Genomic DNA, 12,415 nt, shown 5'->3' with positions numbered 1-12,415 from the left:
GCTTAGACAAAAATATTAAAAAAAAGTTATGTCTCTCAGAATGTGGTGAAACAAATTTTTTTTTTTAACAAATAGATATTCTTTGTAAAAGTAGCAAAAATATATAAAAAACCATATATAAATTTGGTATCAGCGTAATCGTATTGAGCCGGAGAATAAAGTTAAGTTGTCGTTCTTACCACACGATGAAAGCCGTAAAATCGAAACCCAAAAAACTATGAAGGAGTCACAGTTTTTTTCTAATTTCAGCACACAAAGAATTTTTTTCAGTTTCCCAGTACATTATCTGGTACTTTAAATGGTGCCAATAGAAACTACAACTCATGGCGCAAAAAATAACCACCACACTATTGACGTAAAAATAAAAAAAAGCTATGGCTCTAGGAAGGCAGGTAGTGAAAAACAAATAAAAAAAAGCAAAAAATGTCTCAGTCCTGAATGGGTTAAAATAAGAAAGCAGCCCATACTTACCTCTCTCTTCCCAAACGTTCCTGCATTGGGGGCTCCCGTCACCTCTGTTCTCGGTTTTATACAGAGCGGCTGCAGTGGTGACATCACGTCGACAGTACATCACCGCTGCAGCTGCTCTGTATACAAACAGTGAACAGAGGTGACGGGAGCCCCCAGCTAGGGAGGAGAAAGGTAAGTATAAATTCATTTTTATTTTAACTTCTCCCCTACTGCTTCAACAGAATTCTTAAACAGAATTTCTTTTTAACCCCTTTAACGTAATGTGCACAGGGTCTAAAAAGGCAACAAATGGTAAATGTGCACTATGGAGCAACTGAACAATGTGCCAATCTGCCATTTATTAACAGTGTCGTTCAGTGCCACCTTGGTGCCCATTTTCCACTTATTTCCCCTTTAGTGTCCTTATGTTCAGTTCCCCTTGATGCATATTTGCCATTTACGGCCCCTTTAGCACCCTCTGTCACAGAAGAACAATAAATGGGCAATAAATGGCAAATGGGCATGGAAGGGGCACTGAATAGGACACTAAAGGGGCAATAAGTGGCAAATGGGCACCAAGGTGGCACTGAATTCTCTGCCCATTTGCCATTTTAAGACCCCCATCAGTGCCTCCATACAACCAAAGCCCCAAATCTGACTGACCTGCTGGGCTTCTTACAGTGCACTGTGCCCGCTGATGCTGCTGGAGCGGAGCCCTGGGGAAATAGCCAGACCAGGAAATCATAGTAAGATAGTCTCCTCCCTGTCTTGAGTCCTGAGTGATGTCATCACGCCTGATTATCACTCAGGATGTAAGACGAGGAGGGGGAGCGGGGGAGCGTTAGTCGCGGTGTGGAGAAGCCAGTAGTGAGGTCAGTGAGTGACACCTGACCCGCTGGCGCCCCGAGCAGTATCCGCAGAGCAGGATAAATTCACCCGCTAGTGCCCCCCTTACAGCATGGCGCCCGGCGCCCTGTGCGACCGCACGTGTCGCAAGTAGCTAAGGCCAGCCTTGTTGGACGTATCCGTGTGAGGCGAGAAACATCAGAGAACAAACACCCTGCAACCATTGCTGGAAGAACACAGGTTGGTGGCGGCAGCGTTATGGTCTCGGGAATTTTTTCATGGCATTCTCTGTGCCCACTCATCCATGTGGAAGGCACTCTGAACCAATTTGGCTATGAATCCATCGTTGCAGATCACATCCACCCATACATGTGGTTTGTCTTCCCTGGGGCAGATGAAAACTTCCAGCAAGACAATGCGGCATGTCACATGGCTAGAAATGTCCGACAGTGGTTAGAAGAGCACGACCAAGACTTCCAAGTACTTCCCTGGCCCCCTAATTCGCCAGACTTAAACCCAATTGAGCATCTGTGGGACCACCTCGATCGTATTGTTCGCTCTATGGATCTTCCCCCATGCACCATCCAGCCAATGTGGGATGCACTGCAGTCAGCATGGCTCCAGATACCTGAGACCACCTACCAGCACCTTATTGAGTCACTCCCAGCCCATCTAGCTGCTGATGGTCATAATAATGTGACTCGACTGTGTATAATATATATTATAATTATATATATATATAAAAAAAAAATTAATACTGCAAAAAAGGAATGTAACTGTATGCTAACTGTGGAATTGTTTTGTTGCATCAAAAAGGATAAACAGTTGCATACAGGTAGCATCCATTTGGCTGATCCATTTTATATTTTTCTTAAAGGGGAAATTAAGACTTTTTTTCTTTTCCTTTTTTTCTTCAGATAGATACAATACTGTGCAAAAAATATGCAAATTGTACCAATGTATTTGCATACACCTGCCTGATATAACTTCCAATACGTATACTTTCATGTATACTTTTTCTGTGATTTCCTGTTATGAAAAGCCAGCAGCATAAACCTGCCAGAGCTATAACAAAACGAGATGCTTTTAGCATACATCGCTCCATGTATGTGTTCAATGGGTACTGTACAGTATACGTCTGCCAACATGGTGTGCAAACTATTGCAAAATAGGCTGCACTATATAAACCAAAAAGCTAGAAACTCAGGATATTTTCTTGAATTATTTTCCTGATTTACTTTTTAAAAAAAATTGCCCTAATGGATATACTAAAGATTTGTTTTGCAACTATTATTCAATTCATTCCTGCATGTTTATGAACTTTTATATGCCACATTTTTGTACAATAACTTTGAACATAACAAAATATATTACCTCAAAAACATGATGAGGACTGGTAACTTGTCTTGAATTTATTGTGTTATAGTCTCTTAGTTCATCAGACACCTATAGCAAAGCAATTATATGGCAATAAGAAACAACATATTGGTTTACAAAAGGAATTCAGAAGAAAAACAAAAGTTAATAAAGCTTTAAAAATACAAAAAAAAAAACGCTCTCCGCTGTTACTGTACCTGAATGCCATTTTGTGTTTAATGCCATTTTTTATGAAATATAAATCCTAAAGACAGTGGACTTATAGCTATGAGTCTTCTGTATTCTTTCGTATCAATAACAGACCTGTTATAATATGCTGCCCTTAAATAGGCCAGCATATTCCCTTGACAGGTCTGTTTTAAATACAGGCAGTATTTTGAATTATAGAGACAAAATCTGATTGACAATAATATTAATACTTCCGAAACAGAAATGTTCTTACCCGTTTTGTGGTAATTTCTTGTCTATCTCCAAGTAACTTTACACTTTTATCTAAAACTGAAATTCCAACCAGTGAATTTGGCTCTGTCACATTGATCATCAGAGAGACTTTATCAGATGGACTGGTTTGCGCTTTATTCCACGATACGATAATCTAAAATTAACAGGACTATTTATGGCCTTTGATGTGTAGAATTGGTTAGACTTCATTTCTGATGCATTTTACATGTCAATATGGATAACTAGAATGTAATACAATACATTTCAAGACAAAAACTATATTGAAATATTGTGCACACCTTATTTTTTACATCTTTTAACCTTATAGTTATAATTTGATACTATGGTATGATGGTAACACACACGCCGGATTGACTTGGTCAGTCAGATGGAAACCATTAAATGTGAATGTATTCTAGCGTATAAATACTTAGACTCAAAACACGTGTGGACAGGGATACTTATACGGATAGATATTGGCAGTCAGTAATTTACCCCTGAGGAAGCTGTGGAGGACGACAATACGTGTAGTGTGCTATATGGATGCTAACCCTATAGGGATTTATTCATATTATTACTTTCTTGAACCTGCACTATACATCAGATGTCATAATGTATTATAAGAATTCCTGATTATTATTCTCTTTGTATTGGCGTTCAGCATAGTATTATTTTTCATATTATGAATAACCTCATTGGGTGTATGTGTTTTTAGATGGTTTTAATGGTCTAAAGTCCATATGTATATTTTTCATTATCAATAAATCATATTATTTTTTTATTAAAGTGAATAGAGTGCAGGTGCCATGTTTATATACAGGATTTTGTTCTGTTTTGTGATTATATAATAGTGGTTTTAGTGTGTAGCAGATAGCGCCTAATAATTATTTTATATATATTTACAGTGCCCGTCTACTTTGGTATTTTTTGATCATTTATACCATGACAATATAAGTAAAAATTATATAAAAATGTAGCGAGGAATCCGACACTAAAACTGATCATGGTACAAGCTATGTTGAGTAAATATAGGCACCCAGAAAATGAATTAAGTTGACTTATGAAAGGTGATACAACATAATTCTACAAATAATGATTGGGCGGATCGTTCCACTTGCATTACTTATGAAGATGAGTATGCTTTGTGTGCATCAGTAAAGCACATATATGAAAAATCTAGCCATTTATTTGATCACATTTTACAGCAAAGTAATGATTCACCTTGTTTTCAAAGTTAGGATGGACAGATAGGCTGGTGATATCATTTAAGACTGTCCCATCATTCATTACATGATAAGCAATCAAGCATGCTTCAGGAGTCCATGAACTCTGAGGGATCAGGGTTAGTAAAGTAGAGTTCTCCAGACCAAAATCAACAATCTCTCCCCGAGAAACAATCTAAACCAAAGGAAAAAATGTTTAAAATTGTATATGCTAAAGATACATTTTTTAATTTAGCAGAATTTACTGTTAATTTACTAATATAATCAAGCAAATTGTAATGTGATTTAAAAAAGTGAAGTAATAGTAAAAATACTATTCATACCAAATTTCTAAAGTGATCATAGCAGTGCCCTGATATATTGATATAAATGGAATTGCCATATTAACACTTAAGTCCATAAATAGAGCACACAAATGATGGATACTATGACGGAAACCCACTGGAACCCATTTAAGTTAATGGGTCTTGTATGGCTCTGTTGGAGTCCATCATGTGAAGGATCCAGCATTTCCATTATTTTCGTTATTCTGTTTCTATGACGGAACAGAACGACGGAAATAATGACACAGATGTTAACATAGCCTTAGTTTATTCTACAGGGTTAAGGAACAAAAAAGTCCTCTTACTCTAGGTATTTATATAACTCAGAAAGTCAATACGTTTGTTTTCACATAAAGCTGATAATAAATTACCAAATATTTTATTGCATCCAGAGGTGTGTTGCTCTTTACTTCAAGGGTAAATGGTACTCCAACCTGCAAAGAATAGATATAGATATCATGGACTAAAGTGTTGCTTTGATAGAGTATGTTCTGCCCAGTTGTGTTAGATAGTTACATAGTTAGTACGGTTACAAAAAGACACATGTCCATCAAGTTCAACCAAGGGATGGGAGAAATGGAAGGGATGAAACAAAAATATTGTTGCATGACAAGATACCTATAAATAAATATAAATAATTCATAACTGACATAATAAAATAGTAAGCTGAATTATTGCGCATATTTGATTATATTAAATTCAATATCTTGTAAAAAGGTTTACAGAAATATAAGTAACCATAGAGCTGTATTAGATATTTTGTTAAATAAATATATGCTTTACCTTAACCTTCTGGTTTATATTCTCTATTTGAAGATACATTTTGTTTGGTGAGTTAAATACATCATCAACATCTATAGAATTAACACTGTCCAAAAACTGAGCCTGCAAAACAGAATTTTTAAAGGAAAGAATTGAATTAGAAAAAATGTATGAATTGCATAAAATCTACCTTAGGAATTTGTAAATGCTTTTTAACTAATACATAATATAAATGAATAACCTTATGTGAGGCTATATTTTATGATTTAAGTCAGTAGCTTGAAAACCATGTGTACCTTCTTGGGTCACCTGAATGTGGTGGTAGCTGTTAGCAGCTGCAAATAGCACCAATAAAGTCAATTAACATAACCAGGCACCAGGATCCCAAAAATATCATGGGGATTCGCCACTGGAACCATATCACTGGCAGGATCCTATTACAACCACTACAGTCATCATTTCACTGTCACATGGTATATTTTACACAAAAAAATTTAAGCCTTCTTAATTATTTGCTCCTATTAGTAGCTTCTTGCAAATTGACAATGAATGGAAAATTTATTTTATTGTGGTAGTTTCAGTGTAGTGTTAATAATATATTTTATAGATTTGAAATAATAGTGAAAGAGGTTGTCTATGTTTGACAACTACTTTTCATGTGGTTGTAGTAAATGGGGATCCGCCCCACCTGGGCACCCTATTTTCCTCTGGAAAGAGTGCCTCTACCTGTGGAGGGCCAAGCTTGTCTGTTCATTACATGCAATTTAATGTGCACCATGTAATACCTTAACACATCATCCCCTGTCCCATGATTAGACATTGTCAGAGTCCCTTTATATTAAAGGGGTTATTTAAACTGTACCTAAATGTGTCTGAAGACCTTAAAAAATGTTAGAGACCACTGATTTGTCGTGTTGAAAATGCAGTCCGTTCTGCAGACAGCATGTTATAGAGCAGGAGGACCTGAGCAGATTGATATAATTTTTGGGGGGAAAGATGCAGTATAAATTGTAATTTATTAATCTAAATCTCTGCTCAACCTGGCCTAAGGAGTTCAATGGGTGATCCTACTCTGCGATTGACAGCTATATCTGTATGCACACTTATACAGTGAGTGTAAAGGATCTGCCAGGCACAGCGGGGTTAACTCCCAGAACTAATCAGTCAGCACCTGAGAATACATCCCTGAGACTGACTCCTGCTTCCACCATTCAGGCTGGCAGGCTTAGGAGTGGGAGAGCCTATCGTAACCTGGCCAGACTCAGCTAGCTCCCGCCCTCGGTCTATTTAAGCCTGCACTTCCTGTCCCTCGGTGCTTGTTATTGCTTTTGTTTCTTTCCTTGTGGTTCCTGGCCCAGCTACAGCTCCTGCTATTTTTGATCCTGCTCCATACCGACCCTGGCTTACCGACTACTCTTCTGCTTTTCGTTTTGTACCTCGCACACTCCTGGCTTGACTCGGCTCGTTCACCACTCTGGTTGCTCACGGTGTTGCCGTGGGCAACGGCCCCTTTTCCTTGCTTGTGTTCCTTGTATGTTTGTCGTGTTTGTCGTGCACTTACTGAGCGCAGGGACCGCCGCCCAGTTGTACCCCGTCGCCTAGGGCGGGTCGTTGCAAGTAGGCAGGGACAGAGTGGCGGGTAGATTAGGGCTCACTTGTCCGTCTCCCTACCCCATGCCGTTACATAATAACAAGCCCATACCTAGTCTACCCCTGGTCCCTGACACCACTATGGATCCCCGTGAGACCCTGGCTCAGCAAATGCAGGGTCTCTCCCTACAGGTCCAGGCCCTGGCTCAGAGGGTCAACCAGCCCGATGCTACCCTGGTAGTTCCCCGCACCGCACCTCTTGAACCCCACCTCAAGTTGCCCGACCGGTTCTCAGGGGACCGGAGGACTTTTCTCTCCTTTCGGGAGAGTTGTAGGCTTTACTTTCGTTTAAAGCCTCATTCCTCAGGTTCTGAGAGCCAGCGGGTGGGTATAATTATGTCCCGGCTCCAGGAAGGGCCCCAAGAGTGGGCCTTCTCCTTGGCTCCTGACGCCCCTGAACTTTCCTCCGTTGATTGTTTATTTTCTGCTCTCGGACTTATTTATGACGAGACTGACAGGACTGCCTTTGCCGAGAGTCAGCTGGTGACCTTAAGTCAGGGTAAGAGACCTGTTGAGGAGTATTGCTCTGACTTTCGGAAGTGGTGCGTAGCTTCTCGGTGGAATGACCCTGCCTTAAGGTGCCAGTTTAGGTTGGGTCTGTCGAATGCCCTGAAAGACCTGCTAGTTAGCTATCCCTCTTCTGACTCCCTAGACCAGGTTATGGCTTTAGCGATACGACTTGACCGACGTCTCAGGGAACGACAACGTGAACGTTTATGTGTTTTCTCCTCCGACTCCCCCATGATGCCTCCCGAAGCTCCGTTGCTTCGTTCCTCCCCGAAAGATTCAGAGATACCTATGCAACTCGGGGCCTCCGTGTCCCCCCAACTACGTAGAGAATTCCGCAGGAAGAATGGTCTCTGCTTCTACTGTGGGGACGACAAGCATCAAGTGAACAACTGTCCTAAGCGTAAGGTTGCAGCCAGAGAACTTCCGCGTCTAAGTGATCATCGGGGAGGTCACTTGGGCGCACAGGTATTTCCCGTAAATATGAAACGTACTAAGATCTTGCTTCCCTTTCAGGTCTCTTTTGGTGGTAGGTCTGCTACCGGCAGTGCTTTCGTGGATTCAGGGTCCTCTACTAATATCATGTCTGTGGAATTTGCTATGTCCCTTGCTATGCCTCTTATTGATTTGCCTAAACCTGTCCCGGTAGTGGGTATCGACGCCACTCCTCTTGCTAATGGTTATTTTACACAGCATACCCCTGTTTTTGAACTCCTTGTTGGCTCCATGCATTTGGAGCAATGCTCTGTACTGTTGATGCAGGGATTATCGTACGATTTGGTTCTAGGTCTTCCCTGGTTGCAGTTGCATAATCCTACGTTTGACTGGAATACTGGGGAGCTAACCAAATGGGGTAATGAATGTGGTACATCATGTTTTTCTGTTAATTCTATTTCTCCCCCTAAGGAGGCGAATACGCTACCCGAGTTTGTTCAGGACTTCGCTGATGTTTTCTCTAGGGAGGCCTCCGAAGTGTTACCTCCTCATAGAGAATACGATTGCGCTATCGAATTGGTACCAGGAGCTAAGCTTCCTAAGGGTAGGATATTTAATCGTTCTTGTCCCGAACGTGAAGCTATGAGAGTGTATATCCAGGAATCCCTGGCCAAGGGTTACATTCGTCCCTCTTCTTCTCCGGTAGGTGCTGGCTTCTTCTTCGTGGGGAAGAAGGATGGTGGTCTTAGGCCATGCATTGACTACCGTAGCCTGAATAAGGTCACGGTATTGAACCAGTATCCCCTTCCTTTGATTCCTGATCTCTTTAATCAGGTTCAGGGGGCCCAATGGTTTTCTAAATTGGATCTACGGGGGGCGTATAACCTTATTCGCATCAAAGAGGGGGATGAGTGGAAGACTGCGTTTAACACGCCCGAAGGCCATTTCGAATACCTCGTCATGCCCTTTGGGTTGTGTAATGCCCCTGCGGTCTTCCAGAATTTCATAAATGAGATTTTGAGAAATTACCTGGGGATTTTTCTGGTAGTGTACCTTGATGACATACTGGTGTTTTCCAAGGACTGGTCCTCCCACGTGGAGCATGTCAGGAAGGTGCTCCAGGTCCTTCGGGAAAATAAACTGTTTGCCAAAACCGAAAAATGTGTGTTTGGGGTACAGGAGATTCCATTTTTGGGTCAAATCCTCACTCCTCATGAATTCCGCATGGACCCCGCCAAGGTTCAGGCTGTGGCGGAATGGGTCCAACCTGCCTCCCTGAAGGCGTTACAGTGTTTTTTGGGGTTTGCTAATTATTACAGGAGATTTATTGCTAACTTCTCGGTCATCGCTAAGCCCCTTACGGACCTCATTTGCAAAGGTGCTGATCTCCTCCACTGGCCTCCTGAGGCTGTCCAGGCTTTTGAGGTCCTTAAGAAGTGCTTTGTCTCGGCCCCGGTGCTGGTTCAGCCCAACCAAATGGAGCCATTTATCGTGGAAGTTGACGCATCTGAGGTGGGAGTGGGGGCTGTCTTGTCCCAGGGTACCAGGTCCCTCACCCATCTCCGCCCCTGTGCCTACTTCTCCAGGAAGTTTTCGCCAACTGAAAGTAACTATGATATTGGCAACCGCGAACTCTTAGCCATTAAATGGGCATTTGAAGAGTGGCGCCACTTCCTGGAGGGGGCTAGGCACCAGGTAACGGTCCTTACCGACCACAAGAATCTGGTGTTCCTAGAATCTGCCCGGAGGCTAAACCCGAGACAAGCTCGATGGGCGTTATTTTTTACCAGATTCAATTTTTTGGTTACCTATAGGGCTGGGTCTAAAAATATTAAGGCTGATGCACTGTAGCGTAGCTTCATGGCCAGCCCTCCTTCGGAGGAAGATCCTGCTTGTATTTTGCCTCCAGGTATAATCATTTCCTCGATCGATTCTGATTTAGTCTCTGAAATTGCTGCTGATCAAGGTGCAGCTCCCGGGAACCTTCCTGAGAACAAGCTGTTTGTTCCCCTGCAATTCCGGCAAAGGGTACTTAGGGAAAATCATGACTCCGCACTATCTGGCCATCCAGGCATCCTGGGTACCAAACACCTCATTACCAGAAATTATTGGTGGCCTGGGTTGCCTAAAGACGTTAAGGCCTATGTCGCCGCTTGTGAGGTTTGTGCTAGGTCCAAGACTCCCAGGTCCCGACCAGCGGGCTTACTGCTTTCGTTGCCCATTTCCCAGAGACCTTGGACACATATCTCCATGGATTTTATCACCGATTTGCCTCCATCCCAAGGCAAGTCGGTGGTGTGGGTGGTGGTGGACCGCTTCAGTAAGATGTGCCACTTTGTGCCCCTCAAGAAACTACCCAACGCCAAAACGTTGGCTACCTTGTTTGTCAAACACATCCTGCGTCTCCATGGGGTCCCTGTCAATATTGTTTCGGACAGAGGGGTACAATTTGTTTCATTGTTTTGGAGAGCCTTCTGTATGAAGTTGGGGATTGATCTGTCCTTCTCTGCCTTCCATCCTGAAACCAATGGCCAAAGGGAGAGGACTAATCAGTCTCTAGAACAATACTTAAGGTGTTTTGTCTCTGACTGTCAATTTGATTGGGTCTCTTTCATTCCCCTCGCCGAATTTTCCCTTAATAACGGGGTCAGTAACTCGTCAGGGGTCTCTCCTTTTTTTTGTAATTTTGGGTTTAATCCACGGTTCTCCTCCGTTTCACCTGGTAGTTCCAACAATCCTGAGGTAGAGGTCGTTCATCGGGAACTGTGCACAGTCTGGGCCCAGGTTCAGAAAAACCTAGAGGTGTCCCAGAGCGTACAAAAAACTCAGGCTGATAAAAAACGTTCTGCTAACCCCCTGTTTATGGTCGGGGATCTGGTGTGGTTGTCGTCTAGGAACTTGCGTCTCAAGGTTCCGTCCAAGAAGTTTGCTCCCCGGTTTATTGGGCCGTATAAGGTCATTGAGGTCCTCAATCCTGTCTCCTTCCGGCTGGAGTTACCCCCGTCTTTTCGGATACACGACGTGTTTCATGCCTCCCTCCTCAAACGCTGCTCCCCGTCCTTGGCTCCCTCGAGGAGACCTCCTGTTCCCATCCTCACCCCGGAGGGGGTGGAATTCGAGGTGGCCAGGATTGTGGACAGCAAGATGGTCCAAGGCTCCCTCCAGTACCTGGTCCATTGGAGAGGATACGGGCCCGAGGAGAGGACTTGGGTACCCGCCCGGGATGTTCACGCTGGGGTATTGGTCAGGAGGTTCCACCTGCGTTTCCCCAGTAAGCCAGGTCCACTTAGAAAGGGTCCGGTGGCCCCTCATAAAAGGGGGGGTACTGTAAAGGATCTGCCAGGCACAGCGGGGTTAACTCCCAGAACTAATCAGTCAGCACCTGAGAATACATCCCTGAGACTGACTCCTGCTTCCACCATTCAGGCTGGCAGGCTTAGGAGTGGGAGAGCCTATCGTAACCTGGCCAGACTCAGCTAGCTCCCGCCCTCGGTCTATTTAAGCCTGCACTTCCTGTCCCTCGGTGCTTGTTATTGCTTTTGTTTCTTTCCTTGTGGTTCCTGGCCCAGCTACAGCTCCTGCTATTTTTGATCCTGCTCCATACCGACCCTGGCTTACCGACTACTCTTCTGCTTTTCGTTTTGTACCTCGCACACTCCTGGCTTGACTCGGCTCGTTCACCACTCTGGTTGCTCACGGTGTTGCCGTGGGCAACGGCCCCTTTTCCTTGCTTGTGTTCCTTGTATGTTTGTCGTGTTTGTCGTGCACTTACTGAGCGCAGGGACCGCCGCCCAGTTGTACCCCGTCGCCTAGGGCGGGTCGTTGCAAGTAGGCAGGGACAGAGTGGCGGGTAGATTAGGGCTCACTTGTCCGTCTCCCTACCCCCTGCCGTTACAGTGAGGGCTGTCAGTCATTTAGTGAGACCACCCACTGGACTCCTAAGCCCATACCAAACAGAAATTTAGATGTATTAAATACAAGTTCTACTAAATCTTTTCCCACAAACTATATCTTATCAGCTCCTCCTACTCCATAAAATACTGCTGCAGATCAGACTGCACTTCAATGTGACATGTTTGCTTAAAAGGGGTTGTCCAGTTTCAGCAAATTAATATAATATTTTGTGTAATTAAAATCTATACAATTATCCAATATACTTTCTGTATTAATTCCTCAGGGTTTTCAAAATCTTTGCTTGTTGTTATTCAGAAGGAATCTTCATTATTTACTTCCAGTGGCTAAAATTCTGTCCATGGTCATGTGACGGACACACAGGTGCTGGGACAGTTAGAAGACCCAGCTCTGATACACATATCACCTGTGTGTCCATCACATGACCATGGACAAAATTTTAGGAACTAGAAGTAAACAATGAATGTTCCTAATGAATAACCACATGCA

The 12,415-nt window shown here is 43.2% G+C and overlaps 1 protein-coding gene across 1 annotated transcript in view; it reads right to left on the bottom strand.

Annotated features, from left to right (window-relative positions):
- CD109 (CD109 molecule) overlaps positions 1 to 12,415 on the bottom strand; it is a 203,979-nt gene that overhangs the window by 78,129 nt on the left and 113,435 nt on the right. The window contains exons 12-16 of the mRNA XM_075862035.1: positions 5,444 to 5,545; positions 5,032 to 5,094; positions 4,336 to 4,512; positions 3,116 to 3,268; positions 2,671 to 2,742 (exon numbers count right to left, since the gene is read on the bottom strand). Coding sequence (XP_075718150.1) covers positions 2,671 to 2,742; positions 3,116 to 3,268; positions 4,336 to 4,512; positions 5,032 to 5,094; positions 5,444 to 5,545 — 567 coding nt within the window. The remainder of the gene's footprint in view (positions 1 to 2,670; positions 2,743 to 3,115; positions 3,269 to 4,335; positions 4,513 to 5,031; positions 5,095 to 5,443; positions 5,546 to 12,415) is intronic.

Source organism: Rhinoderma darwinii, chromosome 4 (genome assembly GCF_050947455.1).
Source record: "Rhinoderma darwinii isolate aRhiDar2 chromosome 4, aRhiDar2.hap1, whole genome shotgun sequence".
NCBI lineage: Eukaryota > Metazoa > Chordata > Amphibia > Anura > Rhinodermatidae > Rhinoderma > Rhinoderma darwinii.
Note: the sequence above shows the minus strand (reverse complement) of the source record. Positions and strands in the feature narration are given on the sequence as shown.